The following is a 16521-nucleotide window of genomic DNA, read 5'->3' as shown; positions in this document are numbered from 1 at the left end:
GTGGGAGGCAGTAACCTGTCCATTCATTGACACACTCGTCTCCTGCTGATGTGACTATTCGGAGGATGTGGTTAGTTACACTGCATTTAAACAGGATCCAACACAAACGAGCAGGAGATGAAGCCCAATTACAATAAGGCGATCAGACCCTAATCAAACACACCTTAAAAAAAGTTTAGGATTTCATTAATTTAAAATATAGGGCATTACACTTATCAACTTACAATCTTACAATATCAGGTTATCGTGGTTCATTGATTTGGAATTATTGTGTTTTTGACAGCAGCTAGGCCTCACTTTTGGATGTCCCTCGCTCCATTCATTTATGTAGCCAGACTCCGGCTACCTGGGTTATAGACCCGAATATCCATTACTAATTCTAAGCATCTAGTGTTTGCAGGATACTGAACAATGACTGGCTATTAATACAAAAATGAAGAAGCAGAAACTATTTAAAAACAAATAAATGGAAAAAAACAAAAACAAAGCACACTACAGCACCAACCATAAAACAGTCAAACAATTTAGGACTTTTGTGGCATTATTCCAAAACAAAACATCTATTGCCTATACACTTCTAAAGCTCATGTTAAAACAAACGACAGTGCCCCTTTAAATCACAAATACATTTCTAGACACAAACTTCATCTACACATAACACAAAGTTAGTGAAGACATTACTTACAAGCAGTGACTGGGCTTATACAGTGCAATGCCTACAAGTAACTGTGCACGTATAGCAAGGCCACGGCTATTACCTTCAGAGCAAGGTCTGAAACGGTTGTTGGAGTGACAAAGCATTATATCCACAACGTTACCAGATCTGGCCACTTAGGAGAAATATGGTTTCCTTTAAATAAAACTACACTGTAGAGGTCAAGCCAGTCACCTCCTAATGTTGTCACTACACTCAGCACAATATGACAGACAAGAAATAGAAAACAAACTTGTAGACAAGATGGGAAAACAGAGTCCTCTGGCCGTCTCCTAGAAGACTACGCAGCTGGTAATATAATCTGAGACTGCTGGGATAGCGTAACCTTTTCACTCAAGCCAGAGCTGGGATATAGACGCTTCCATGATTAGAGGGACAGACAGAAGACTGACGGGGGGCTATGCTGTAACACAGATAATAGAGACCTGTGCCTTTCCAGCTGGTGTGGAACTACAGGTCCCAGCACATCCTTTCATAAGAGATGTAGAGCCTCAGTCAGAGTCTGTTCTAGCATGAGATGCAGCCTGCGTGTAACTTAATCACTTATCAGCATGAGATAACAGAACAGCGCCGCCTAATGGCCAGATCACTATAAACTAAAATAGTGGAATTCATTGATTTACTGACCGATTAAATTCATACAAAGCATCCATCTGAAAACATAACAATTCTCTGTCTCCCTCCGCTTAGTAACAGTTACTTTTTATTTTATTTTTTATCATTTGGGGCCCTTTATTCACCTGCATTGCCATAAAACCAAACAAACCTGCAACAGCAACCCTTTCCATGCCCCATTCGCTCAACAATGAGCAATTGATTTATGTCAGTTTAATGTGTTCACGTGAATTATGCTTACTCTACACAGATTAAGGAGCTTAATTAGGGTTCAGTTCCAATTTAACACGAGTGCAGGAATCTGCAGCAGGACACACCATGTTGTACTACACGGGGTACTTACACGCTGCACACAGAAACAGGAAACTAAGAAACACGGAAACTATTATTATTAATTTTTATTTATAGGGCGCCACAAGGTGTCCGCGGCGCCGTACAGGGACAAACAAAATTACAATACGAGGTGAGACAGCACAGTACAGTAAACAATAATCACAGTAACTCAGTGAGCTCAGGGCACAGCTAGAGGGGCGGGGAAGAGGAAAGGGGATGGTCTGCCAACAACGGCACCTAGGAGGGAGGGCACGGATGAGAGGGAGACCCCCAGGGGGAAGAGGAGGGAGCGAGAGGGGGCGGGGGAAGAGGGTCCTCGAGGAGGAGGCAGGGAAGCTGGCGAGCAGAGTTGAAAGTGGAGAAGACAGGAGTAGAGAAGACCCTGCTCAAAGGAGCGTACAATCTAAGGGGTGGGGTAGACTGACAGAGAGACACAGGGGAGAGAGGGAGAGAAAGAGGAATAGAGTGGGGGAGGGGAATGAAGGAAAGGGGGAGGGAATGAAGGGGAAGAGTCAGAAGAGCAGGTAGGAAGTAAGTTGAAGACTGAAAGGCTTTAAGAAAAAGGTGGGTTTTTAAACACCGTTTGAAACTGGACAGATAGGGGGAAGTTCTGATGGAGGGAGGGAGCTTGTTCCAGTGGAGGGGGGCAGCGCAGGCGAAGTCTTGGATACGCGCGTGGGAGGAGGTGATCAATGGGGAAGAGAGGCAACGGTCATTGGCCGATCTGAGAGGGCGGGATGGAGCATGAATAGAGAGGAGGGAGGAGATGTAGGGAGCAGTGGAGTTGGCGAGGGCCTTGTATGTAAGAGTGAGGAGCTTGAACAGGATTCTGTAGGGTAAGGGGAGCCAGTGAAGGGATTGGTAGAGTGGGGAGACAGAAGAGGAGCGGCGAGAAAGGAAGATAAGCCTAGCGGCAGCGTTAAGTACAGATCGGAGGGGAGCAAGGTGAGAGTGGGGGAGGCCAGTGAGGAGGAGGTTGCTGTAGTCCAAGCGGGAGATGATCAGGGAGTGAATGAGGCATTTAGTGGCATCTTGGGAAAGGAAGGGCCGGATGCGAGCGATGTTCCGCAGCTGGAAGCGGCAGGATTAAGCAAGAGAGAGAATGTGGGGGCCAAAGGAGAGAGAGGAGTCGAGGATGACCCAGAGGCAGCGAAGTTGGGGGACAGGGGAGATAGAGGTGTTGTCGACAGTGATAGAGTGGTCCGAAGGGGGCGGGGAGCGAGGGGGAGGGAAGACTATGAGTTCGGTTTTGGTGAGGTTAAGATTGAGGAATCGAGAGGACATCCAGAAGGAGATGGCAGAGAGGCAGGCGGACACCCTAGAGAGGAGGGAGGGAGAGAGATCAGGAGAGGTAGATTTGAGTGTCGTCAGCGTAGAGATGATAGTTGAGACCGTAGAAGCTGATAAGTTCACCTAGGGAAGAGGCGTATAGAGAGAAGAGTAAGGGTCCCAAAACAGAGCCCTGAGGGACCCCGACTGGAAGGGTGGACGGGGGGGGCTGGACGGGGGGAGAGAGACCCAGAGGTGGTGACGGAAAAGGAACGGTCAGCAAGGTAAGATGTGAACCAGGACAGGACAGGGCCGGAGAGGCCAAAGGACTGGAGGGTGTGGAGGAGGAGGGGGTGGTCGACGGTGTCGAAGGCTGTAGAGAGATCAAGGAGGATGAGAAGGGAGAAGTGGCCCCTGGCTAGGCCGCGTCTCCCCAAAACGAAATCACACTGTACATTTTATACACCTCACCTCTTTTGCAGCAAAACATGGTTATTACAGGTGCAGATTTTACACCCAGAAGTTGGATTTTCTCCTAAATCAGCCCCTAAGTATTATATTTTTGGTGGGGTACAGGTACAGGTTTCCATTGTTCTCATTAGATCTGGATTTTATATCCTCTATTAAGTTATGTCATAAATAAAAATAAAAGTTCTCTCAATTGTTTGAGTAACATCTTCAACAAACGAAATCAAATAGTTATAACCAACATAAGTTTTCAGTAAGTTGGCACCACATGCGCGTACCCCGGGCTACACGGATTCCTGCCACACCCAAGAGGCGACTTTAAAGTTCAGGCTACATTGCTGAAATTTTGGGTCAAAGGCAGAACGTCTAAGTAAAATAGACTTGTAGGGGGGTATTCAATTGTTGCTTTTAACGCGCTAAAACAAAAAAAAACGAGCGCTCTAAAAATATTAGCGTTAATACGGTAATTACTCGCTAAATTTCATCTCGCAGCTCCCCGAGCTGCGAGATGAAATTCAGCGAGTAAACTACCGTATTAACGGTATTTACGCGCATATTACCGTATAAACTGTAATATTTTTCGAGCGCTCGTTATTTTTTGTTTTAGCGCGTTAAAAGCAATAATTGAATACCCCCCGTAAATTGTTCACGCTGTGTATATCACTGAAGCTATAGATATCAAACAGGGAAAACGGACACATAAAAACACAGGTTGTGATGAATAGATCAGTTACCACACTAGGTTTACATATGGCCTTCTGGCAAAATGGACAAATAAAAATAATGCAGACTGGCGTTTGGCTGTTTAATGATAAATGACGTTAGCAGGTCTAACCTACGCAGGAGGGTGCGGTCAATTGAATTGTACGATTGAAACTTGCAAGTAACAATCCTCTTAAAAGTAGGAAGTGTGATTTACAAGGGGGAAGAAATGTTTTTCCTCAAAAAGAAAATATGGGCATGTCCCTTTGTTTGGTCTATAACAGCGTTGGCTAACCTGTGACACTCCAGGTGTTGTGAAACTACAAGTCCCAGCATGCTTTGTCAATACATAGCAGCTTACTGCTGGAAGGGTATGCTGGGACTTGTAGTTTCACAACACCTGGAGTGTCACAGGTTAGCCAACATTGGTCTATAACAAATAAATTGTTACATCAGCACTTTTTTTTTTAGTATTGTTCTATGGCAATTTACGGCCAATTTCTCCCAATCCCTCCTGGAACCCACCACCTAGAGGGTAACAGAAGCATTCTCTAATGTTTCTAAGGACAGCTAGGCAGAGATACCTACGTACCACCTTCCCTAAATGGAACTGGTTTTGTTAGTTTCACAGAAGTGGACGCACAAATAGATCTAAGCAGAGAGAGACTAAACACATCTTCATACAAATCAATATTCTTCTTTTTAAATGGCCCAATAACATTCATTCATAATCGAGGAGCAGAGCTGCAATGAATCAATAAACAACGACCTCATCATCGTCATTACCTTCTGCCGCTTCCTCTAAACAATCTCGGGAAATACTCAGTCTTTCAGCCGTCTCTCCCAATTGGCCTACGTCATCTTGTGATGGAGCCACCGATGGGGACCCCAAAACAATTTCCTTATCATCAAGCGACACGTGTGGTTTTGGAGGGTCCTCCTGACAATCGCTGACCTGTTCGGAGGAAGTTGGGGGCACCATTGTAGACGGCATTATGATGTCCGTAGCCACGTCAACAGGCGTGTCGTGACTGTGCACACTAGAATGTACCAGCTGTACGGCTGGCGTGGATGGCTGGAGTGACGTCTGCTGGTCTGGAAGATGTATTTGCCCTTTCTCGGAATTACCAGCCTATAAGAAATAATAAATAATCATTCTAAATTATTGTCGAACACTCAAATAGAAGCGTGATGTTAAAATGCCAGACCTGTCCGATCCCTAATACTCCAGAAGTAGCACTTCTACACTTTTTTCCTCCACAAGTTTTATTGGGGGATAGATATGTCATAGGCCACATTTTTATAGCTACCCGTGCAGTGATAGCCCAAGCATGGAAATCAACTACGTTACCCTCCATATCTAAAATAATCTCTAAGGTCCAGCTAAGCTGTGACATGGAAACCATGGGAGTACCATACACCTCTTCTGCCTCCTCTCCCCACATAATATGGTTTGATTGGAATGGATTTGTCTCCAAAACGTCAGTTTAATCAACCGCTTTGAGGTCCCCTCACAATTTGTCTCAGTAATATCTGGAAGTGGTTACCCAGGCTATATATTCAACAATTGTTAATTTGTTAAGATGTTGGGATTTGTAAAAAAAACAAAAAAAAAAAACAAACATTTTTTTGATACTATTGATATGTATCGATTTGTGCTGCCTCCCTTTCTCCTCCCCCCTCGCCCCTTTGTTCTTTTTTTGTGTGTACCCTGTAATTAAAAGCTTTAATAAAAACCATTATTGAAAAAAAAAAAAAAAAAAAATGCCAGACCTGTCATTTGGTCATTCAACCAGTGCGTCTAAAGACAAGATCTGTGATAATTAACCCAAGATGTGGTCAAATCACTTAATTGCAAGAGGGCAATTAAGTGTGTGTGTGTGTGTGTGTGTGTAGGGGGGATAATGAACATGCAAGACAATGTGACCCTGACCAACCAAAGTGAACATATACTTAACAAACGTAATCACACTATACACAGCTGTTCTTTACTTAGGGATTGCAGCTAATAAAATTGCCTCTCTCTTTTAGACAAACTGACAGAAATTAAAACCCTGCCCCCCTCCCAAGTGCCACCATGGTACAGCGTGCCCAGACTAAGCACAGTTCCACCGTACCCTTGCCAAGAGGTAAGACCACTAGAACACTCTCCCACTGGAGTCTACAGAGGTCACCGCACAAGACTCGGTGCCGTCACCGGTTCTTAGTGAATGGATAGACCATATTCTCATTAATATTCGTTCCGCCATAAAGTGTTTGCCTCCCACTCAGTACAGGCAATGGGTGCACCTTAAAAATAATCCACTCGTTTAACGTAGCAAAATAAAAAAAAAGATGCAAACAGTCCCTATTTTTAGAAGCAGCTCCACTTTACATTGGGTAACCCGACCCCACGTGTAGATGTATAATTATAGAAATCATCCGTCACCCAGCCTTGGCTTACTTAGTAACCAGAGGGCCTTGTGAGGAACAGATTCCTCTCCCCCATTTCCCAAGACTGCTTTGGTTGTACATTTTTTATGGCTTAATCTAAAGTCCCTGCATCTCCTGGAGCCAGAACTGCAACAGATGTATAGCAACATTTCATACCTTAAAAGCATGGATAGCTGCCTCTAATGCTTATATACACACACACATTTATATAAATTATATACACACACACACATTAATATAGTTCGTATACACAAACCACAATTTTTGTAACTGCCCCATCACTGCCCTCCTCAAAGCTATTCTGCACCTCTCCTCGTTCCTACTGAAGAGAGCATCTCGCTCGCTCGATTGGCTACACTACAAACACCCCACCGTTGCCGGTTTCAACTACCCACCAATTTTAAGACTTTGGCGCTGGAGACTCTCCATAATAACAAAGGACGACGCTAAGGTAACCTCTACAGAAGTGGGAGCTCCAAGAGGGTCCTCTTAGTGGATGACTCCATTCCCTTCAGCTCTCTTTAGTAACTAACTTTAAGCAAACCCTTTTAAGCAGGTCAGTATTCCAAGTGGGTGAAAGGCTTTTTATTTATTTTTAGATATAATTTTGTCGTAGATCTCAGTTGTTAGTGGTCAGTGCCCTTTGCTGCAAATTCAGCTACATGAAAACTATCACACTTATAGTAAACTTGTCTGTTAGCTGCAGAGGATTATTTACCCAATTCCATCCCACTATCCACATTTCATTTACTAAACATGAAAGACTTGAGGTTTAATTTTGAGAAGAGTATAAGAGTATCCTATGAGATGGCCAAGAAAGGCAGCGCTCTGATCTGTTCCCGTAACAAAAACATTCACAAATTTAAGAAAACATTTCAACGTCTAAAAAAAATAATCTAAAAAGGATAAAAGGCAGACTGGTCGCACAACGACTGTGGAGAAAAAGTTTTAAAAGCAGAATAGAAGAGAGTAGAGCTCAGAGAAGTCCCTACCTGGTCTCCTTCGACATTCTGTAGCCCCGCACCAGGATCCTCAGGTTTGTGTGTCACTGAGCTATCCCCAGTTTGGCCTCTGTCGGTCAACTTGCTTAGCCCTTTACAGCTCACAAACTTTGGGCAATCCTCGGAGGTGGCAGATTTCTGGCTCTTGGGACTGGCATCCCGAGCAGGGACTGAAGAAACCGTCTTAGGGGGAGATCCTCTCTTAACTTGCGCCCCGCTCTGCATGGCAGAGGTAGCAGTGGATTTCCTTGTAAGAGGACTCCTCACGTTAGCCTTTAGCTCTGTCTCCTGTTCTCGTTTGACGCTTTTCAGTTCAGGTTTAATCTTTTTCATCTCTGCGTTCGCAGTGGGTGGCGCTTGTTGCGTAGCAGATAGAGGTAATTTTAAAGGGACTTTTGCTTTTCCGTTTTCTTTAACTGTAGCTGGTTTTCCCGGCTCTTTCAAAATATCTTTCTTCTTTTTCTGTCCAGGAATATTAAAAAAAAAATATATAAGTTTTTTTCTAACTAAGTTTACAATGTTGTAGTTAATTCACAGCCTGTAAAAAAACAATTGCAGCTATGAAGAAAGATCAAAGCCCATTGATGGGAGCACCGGTCAATCATTTGCTTCTGTTAAAATGCTAAGTCCACCTATAAAACGTTTTGGTTTTTTTAGTAATATTCTCTCTCGGCCAAATTATTCAAGACAAGACTATAGTAGGGACTCTACAGAATGGAAGAACGCAACCCAACAGCAATGTGACTATCACTCTGCGCTCACCCTGCTCTGGCAACTACGCATTCTTGGAAAAGATACTCTAGGCCACTTTCCAACAGCGGTTAATTGGACAGAGCCTGAACCCTTCCTAACGCCATTTATTTACACTGCGACAAGAAGTTGTGAGTAATGGTGGGTTTGAGTCTTCCCAAGCTACAGGTTCCTGGCATGCAACCATCCCAGTACGGCTTATTTGGAGGAAAGGAGGTGTTAGGTAAAAATTTGTTTTTACAATAGTACTAATAAAAAGGTAAAAAAAAATAGGCCTTAGTTCCTCTGTTTTTCCAGCCTAGCCAGCAATGCACATGTGCAATTAGATCAGGTGACAATAAGGCATCTGCCAGATGTACAAAGAACCTAGAGTCCCTGATGGAGAGCAGAACTTTAAGCATGAGAGAGTATCCAGGGCTACTATAAATCAAGTAACAAAAAAGAAACAAATATTCATGAAAAAGCAGCCCCTGGACGCCTCCATTATGTGTAGGTGATAGGTCCTATATAAAAGCTGCATTACCCCTAATCTTAAACTTTACAAACCAGCTCCTTCCTCTCCCCCAGTCATGGATCCTGCCCCACGCAGTATTTCCTCCCGTGGATGGAATGTAGATAGAATGTGCGTGAGTGTGAGGACCAATCAGAAGCCAACATAAGAGATTGCAGCTTCTGATTGGTCCCTCCTGCTGTTCCCCTCCCATCCCAAGTGGAGCAGTCAAATAATTTGCCGGTTTTATAATACACATAACGATCATATAGATTAGTGAAGATTTAATTTTGCTTCTGCATTGAAATACACATCCGTTAAATCAGGGCTTGAAGGTATAATTGTTAAACAAAAAAAAGCAATGAAACCAAATATTTATTTTGTTTGTTTTAACGTTATTCTTCAATGCATATAATCCAAAGAGCACTCTATAAAACAATTTAACACCAGACCTAAACTCCCCACTTAAGAAAATGCTGTTGACAGTTTAAAATATCTTAAAACAGGAGAGAGATAAGTAAAACACAATCAGTTTCAGCAGAAGCCATCAGCCTAAGGAGGTAAAATTACCTGCAGACTTGGCCACTTGTTCATGGGAATTTTCTTTTGAAAAATTAGTTGCAGGAAGTTCCCTTTTTCTTTATACTGAATTTTACTGCAAGAGCCTTCGATTTCTTCGTGGAAATGACAATTCCACTGATTGCCTTCTATACAAAGTAAAACATGTACATGATTAATCCAGGCAAACCACAGATCACATAGACGAAAACATGAGCTGCATTAAAGCAGGGTGTAAGGAAAAATATATTTATGTAAAACAATGTAAACATTTGGATCACCTGTTCTAACACTCTATCTCCATTAAAGCGGAGCAGTCACCACTTCCATCCTATGATTCTTTATTATTTATTTTTAAATAGTGTTTTGTGCAGCATGTAGTAGGCAAAAACGAAAACTTTCTATTTCCCATAAAGTTCTTTCTCTGTGGCTGTAGGGACACACAGAATGTGGGTTATGTTTTACCCCTAGGAGTCATGGCACTGGAAAACAAGAACTAGAATACACCCTCCAGATTGCTGTTCAGGTCCAGCGAGAGATCACATGGGAAGACGCAACACACTACTTCCTCTGCCCAGTAAAGAGAGTCCTTACTGAAAGGATTGGCGGTGCTTAGAGGGAATGCAGCATCATGCACTGTCTGTGATAACAGGGGTCTACAGTGACATTGGAGGGAACGGTTGGCAACAAATTTACCTGGAAAGTTGATCACACAGTCTGTATCTGTAAATTCTGCCTTCACCTCATCTACATTTAAAGCTCTCGGCCCAGCATTCAGTTTAACAATCACTTCCCCTGAATTCTGCTTCCAGTCAATCATCAGATCTGCAATCATAACAAAACAGCATGAGTATTTCATTTTTTTGCCATGTTAATCTGACAAACGACCTTTATCAAAAAACTGGTTACATTTTACTGAACATACATTTGAATATAATTATATGTAAATTTAATTTTCTTTTCTCTTAAGTTGCCCAAATTTGAAATTTCCACATTACAGATCAAATCCAAATCATGTTTACTGTACGTTACCGTACAAGAAGTGGTACTTTCAGGCACCTTAGATAAGTAGAAAGGTCTGAATGTTAATCACAGCGACATATTCCAATTGTAATAACTAATTATAAAGATCAAAGTGATTTATAAACATGGTTTAAAAACAAACAAACAAACAAACAAACAAAAAAAAACACACAACCACCTCCCCCCCCAAAACACAGTTTTGTTTTCACAATTATAATGAATTTTCTGTTTTTAACGTTAAGAAAAGCATTTATAAATAATGGTGATAATACAAACAGTAATCCATTCATGGTGCCACAAACGTTAAAAAGGTCATTCCCCATGAAAATGGAACAGCAGCATTGTAAAATACCACAGGCATTAAGGGGTTAATCGTGGGATGGTTTTCCATTTTAGTAGACTTTACATTTTTAGGGCTAATTTTCTTGTATATGTTTGATCGTAGGATCATAAACTCTATTATTGTCATGACTCTTATTTATATAGCGCCGACATATTGCGCAGAGCTGTACAATCAGGATTTGCATTCCCTCACCTCAGTGCCTGTTCCAGAGGAGCTTACAATCTAATCTACCTAGCACAGGCACACAAACGTACATTGCATATTGAAAACTTAATTCATGTTCTGGAGACAGTAAATAAGTGATGTGTGTAAATTACATCACTTACTTACAGTTGCTTAGTGACACATATAGGACTTAAGTACATGTATTTGTCTTGTTGTCAAGGCAATGACTTGTTTTAAAAGATGCTAACACATATACATTATAGGGCTATTCCTAGGAGACGAAAAAGCCACAGAGTCCAATTGTTATCAGAGCTTGCAAAAGAAACGTTGATGAATGGAAACATGGTCAATCTTTACACAGGCCAGGTACATAAAGCTCCTATATTCACTTTCCAACAACACGGATGCATGCAGCAGAAAACAGTCACCTTCCCATGTAATTTCTTCTTATGATGCTGCTTGCCAACAATGGGAGTTGTAGCTTTGGTTATAGGGAGAATTTATATTAAATAAACAAAAAAAAAAACTAAAATTGTTCATACAGTTGTATTAAATCATATTGTAAAATTGCTCAATAAAAAAAAAGCATTTTTTTTTTTTTTTTCAAGTGTTTAACAATTAAATTTTCGTTTTTAACTTGAACACCACTTTTGGGCCAGGAAGACCACTTGTACGAGTTCACCCAGTGGGATGCCCCCCCCCACCCCCCAAATACACACATCTACGTTATAATTCCAGGGGTGCAGAAGAGAGGGCTGGCCATGGAGAGAGAGAGCATTGCCCAATGAGTGATTTACATACTAGGCATGCTATATAGATATACTGGCCAAACAGAGGGCCTGGGATAAATGCGGTCAACTTTTCTCTTTATTTTAAAGTAAAAATCCTTCTATCAAGAATCAAAACAATCCCTGTGAGTATGTTTTACTGGGGGATACTTGACAGAGTGAGATGGTTTATAAACTCTTCTTTACAGCATTGCATCAGGCTTATCAGACAGCCCTGCCATCTGTTGTGCTTATCACATAGCAACGACATGCAGGCAAGGTACTAAGCCTCATGAACCATAATCTCTACCTTGTATACAGTTATACATTAAGCGGTACCAGCCAGTCTTGTTACAGATTGCTGCAGTCCTAACACCCTCAACATACAAGAAAGCAATAGAATTAATCTATAAAAGTCACTTATACGTTGGTTTAGGCCATTTTTGCGGTCCGAACCGATTGTCATGTAAGTAAAGCTGATTAATTCACTATTTCCAAGTGTCAGGAGTCACTCTTTGTATTAAGCCTGGGTGTTGTCAGTCACTAGGGAATACTGGTTATAAATGGCTTCCACCACCGTGTAAGTGACAAGTACAGTTCAAGAAAAATGTGTCAGATATTTTACTTGCATCTTTAACAGTCATCATCAGATCATTTTTAGGGCAGTTTAAGGGTTGACCTTGCAAAGTGTTTCTGTGGCCCCCATGCTACTGTGCAGTTTTCTTTAGAAGACAACATTTTAAAATATCGCGGACATCTACACACGGTGAAGGTGCCCAATTTGTGGCTTGAAACTAATATCGGGACAGCTAAAGTCACTAGCTCTGTCAATGGATAGGATGCAATGTTCATGAACATTACTATAGCCTACAATAGCAGACGTTCATAAAATACATGTGGGCAAGCGATGAAGAACTTGTCTGGAGCTGTATAAACTCACACTGCAAGTTGAACAATATGCATGCTGTATGACACATGTGATTCAGGTCAACGATGAGGACACTGCGGTGCAGTCAAACTTAAGAGCAACTTTCCAATAAGGAGCTATGTTGTGTTAGGAGTATTTTGCTATAAAGGAGATAAAACTTGTGTACATATGCGGAGATTTAATTGCTGGCCATGTGGCATGTAGTCATCACCGCTTAGTCCGGCTGCGCACATTGCCGGCAATTATGGATTGGAATCGCTGCTCATTTTCCCTCAAACCTCCAAAGACACCTAGTGCTGAATTGAATCACCCCCACAGACTTTAGAACACGAGGCGTCCACAGACAACACACCCCACATCACCCATCGGCCACAGCCAGTAACCGCCTGAGGGCACTACCGAGGCGCTTTCTTGCCTAAGTATTCTTCTATTCTGAGCCAACGTTAAGGAAACCTACTTAGGGAAAAGCTAATCTAACAGGTAAATTCACAGAACACTAGAATTAAATTAGCATATCTATAACGGACCTCTCTTGGGCTCTCCGCTGGACACCATCTTGCCTTCTTTGCTTTCCTGGTTGACACGATCTTTCTGCTTCTTTCTGTTGACGGCATCTTCAGTTCCGCGGGTCACCCTTCTCTGACCGGCACCATCGGCAGGATGGGACATCTTCTGCCGCTTGGTGGAAACCAAAGGACCCCCGGGGTCTGTAACGGTGTCTGGGTCAGGGGTTCGCCGTTTTCTACCTGGGCCAGCTATCTTGGCGACTCTCTGTGGCTAAACTCTCCGTCAAGGAAGAAGCAGTCTGCAATTACACAAAGGGTACATACAATAAGTACGGTTTTGATGCGGAAAGCATTTTGCAGCCATCACCTGGTTACATTGAAAAACAAAGACTAGGGATGGGTGTTTGAGTGTAAGAAATCTGATTGGACAAGTACTATGGCCACCCAATCAGGGACAACGTAAATTCTCAACTCCCCATCGCAGCTGTTCGTCCGTTCCACCTGGCTGCATTCATCCAGCAGCAAGGCACTACGAATGCAACAGTGCAAGTTTGACGGGAGAATGGGGGTTTCCTAAACTAGACAAAGCTTAACAGAAGACCAACTCATCAGGGATGCCATTGAACTGGCTGTTGTGGTGTCTTTATTTGCAAACTAGCATTACATTTAGACAGATAAGGAAAGATAATGAGATCCAGGTCTACCCTAGGAATTCAAATTAGACAGATTTTAGGTTGTGTTATGATGTGTAATACTGGCTTCAATTGGCTTTATACTGAAACGTGTGAACTATAACATCATCACCATTTATTTATATAGCGCCACTGATTCCACAGCGCAGTGCAGAGAACTCACTCACATCAGTCCCTGCCCCATTGGAGCTTACAGTCTAAATTCCCCAACATACACACACAGACAGACATGATGCCTGATAATCTGATCGGATTAATATCAGGCATGTTGGTAAATGTCAAGATGCCTGGTCTGAACAGCCTCTGCACTTGTAAGATTTTTATTATTATTTTTTTAACATTTTATAAAAAGCAGCGTGGAGAAATGAGTGCACAGAATCGAAGCAGAAACTATTCATGGTTCATTAGATAAGAAGAGCTGGATCCTTTTGTAGATCAAATAAGAATGCAAAGTAAAACATATATCACAGAGTAGTGAAGAAATTCTTATTGTCATTATTTATGTACAAAGCACAAGAATACAAGAGAGTCAAAAATCAAAACACCTTCAAGTGGTCAAGAGGGCTACTTGCTTAGTCTCTCGAAAGTCTTTCTGTGTTGAAAACATTTGATTTACTGATGTACAGAACCATTCGTATTAGTAGAGCAGTTCTGTCACTAATCATCAAAGACACAGATGTGTGCTTGAGGATTACGCGCTCGCCATCTGTGCAGGGAAATAAGGAAAAGATTTCAACTAAAAGCATCGTGCTGCTGCCAGTGCATTCAAAGAGAATTCAATTACGGCCAAATAATAGGTCTACGGCAGAATCAAAGCAATATCCAGGCCAATGAACTGCAGCGGCAACTGAAATGTAGTATGCATATGTTCAGCCTGTAATTCTAAATTAGATTGCCTGTGTTTTTATTCCTCTGCAGTAGGCAAGAATACAAACTATACGCAGCTAAAGTTTGAATGTAGCAGAACATAGTTCAACATTCTAAAAAAAAAATAAAAAAAAAATTGCCAGACTGGACATGTTTATATTTCATTGATCTGAAAAACCTCAGAATTACTGCATATCTCCAAAACCATTGCTGCATGTCACCTGCATTTACTCTATACTCATTTTATATCTATATTAAAGGCTGAGTATTATGGAGCTGAATTATATATAAACATAACCAAAGTGTTTACAGTTAACGTTAAATGTCCTCCATTCTGGCTGTCACTCTTCTACAGCAGGTTGCCTGATAGGTGGATGTCTGATAGACTGGCAGAAACACAGTTTGGATTGATTGATGGACTGATAGAGGGGCGGAGCCTGTTGACCTGTATCATATCTCATCAGGACATGACCCTACAGAGGTAGGAGGAGCTTCAGACATATGTGGGAGGAGCTTCAGACATCTGCAATGGACTGGGACGACAATTTACTTTTTAACCACTGTAGTGGTATGCCAGGGTAACATGGACCAATGTGTTTTACCTTTATTCTTTGTTTCTGACAATTTAAATTTGGAGGGTTTAGGGATCCTTTAAGAAGAGTCAGTCTGGTGTTACTGAAGAAGAAACTCAATATGGTCGGACTACAAACATTGTCATTTCCAGTTTAGCATGTGCACCTCGAGAGATATTTTGAGCCCTTGCTGAAACTGAGCATTTAAAAGAGGGCCGTCCATCTTACTTCTATTTCTTTATTGGAAACAATTCTACCCAGAGAACAGCTTAGTCTCAAATCCATGGGCAAGAAAAATAAGCCTATCTGCCTGATGATATAAAGACATCGCTATAAAGCATTAAAAAAAAAAAAAAACACAATAAGAAAAAAAAATTAAATGCAAGTAACAATTGTCCGAGAGCTTGTACAGCACAACAAATTAAAGTTATCTGCGGTGAAAAACCACTTTAAAGAGTGCGCCAAACTGTGTGTATTAATTTTCTACAACCCAACTACAAGAGGTTATATTTAACCATAACTGAAATAATAAAAAAATCCCTTTTCTGGCATCTTTGGGAGACAGTGTATGTAGATAAAGGGATCATTATCATAGGTCTCATATCAGTGGATTTGAATAGCAAAGTGCAATTAGCCACCGACTGTAGATAGATTGAGGAGGGGGGGGGGGAGGGGGTGCGCAAAATATCCTTTAAAGAAGACATTTCAGAAAAAAAATGCTTTAAAACATTAATTCTGTCACTGACGGTACGGTGCAGCCAAATATTGAGGCACCGTACAAATAGACAATACTACTACTGGAAGGATTGGCTTCATTGTCATGAACATTTGTACAGCCCATAAACTGGTTGTGTAGTCGACAGGTGTACTTTGAAGTCATGCAGCACAAAGGCCTCAAACAAGAACTAAGCAGAGTTTACACAAGGCTGAAACGCCTGTTCTGTGGTACTATAGGGCATATACAATAAACAATTACAACTCCATTCAAGCCTAGGTTCCCACGTACTACAGAAGAAAAGGCCAACATTACACAAAGGTTAATTTCAAAACCCACCATGCTGGAACTAACATTTCCCCAGGGTATTTGACATTTTAACTTTAGAAAATGATACCCTATTTAAAAATTAATGTACGTTTGGATTGACAGCTCTTTATTACCACGTTCTTCATTGTATGGCCCTACAAAAACTACAATACTATGATACTGCCATAATCTTTATTAACCTTTTCCATGGTGTAAGAACAGTCCACACAATCAGCTTGGTCACTTTGTTTTTTTCTGTGACACTCTAGTGTTAAAATGTTGATGAATAAAGTTGGACTG

General features: G+C 41.6%; 1 protein-coding gene across 6 annotated transcripts in view; it reads right to left on the bottom strand.

Annotated features, from left to right (window-relative positions):
- The window catches only part of USP19 (ubiquitin specific peptidase 19), a 52826-nt gene that overhangs the window by 34546 nt on the left and 1759 nt on the right, over positions 1-16521 (bottom strand). For all 6 annotated transcript variants that reach the window (XM_075183556.1, XM_075183555.1, XM_075183559.1 and 3 more), the window contains exons 2-6: positions 13088-13365; positions 10031-10159; positions 9347-9483; positions 7528-7998; positions 4889-5234 (exon numbers count right to left, since the gene is read on the bottom strand). In XM_075183556.1, the coding sequence (XP_075039657.1) occupies positions 4889-5234; positions 7528-7998; positions 9347-9483; positions 10031-10159; positions 13088-13229 (1225 nt within the window). In that variant the 5' untranslated portion in view covers positions 13230-13365. The remainder of the gene's footprint in view (positions 1-4888; positions 5235-7527; positions 7999-9346; positions 9484-10030; positions 10160-13087; positions 13366-16521) is intronic.

This window comes from Mixophyes fleayi, chromosome 8 (genome assembly GCF_038048845.1).
Source record: "Mixophyes fleayi isolate aMixFle1 chromosome 8, aMixFle1.hap1, whole genome shotgun sequence".
Classification (NCBI taxonomy): Eukaryota; Metazoa; Chordata; class Amphibia; order Anura; family Limnodynastidae; genus Mixophyes; species Mixophyes fleayi.
This window is presented reverse-complemented; position numbering and strand designations above follow the sequence as displayed.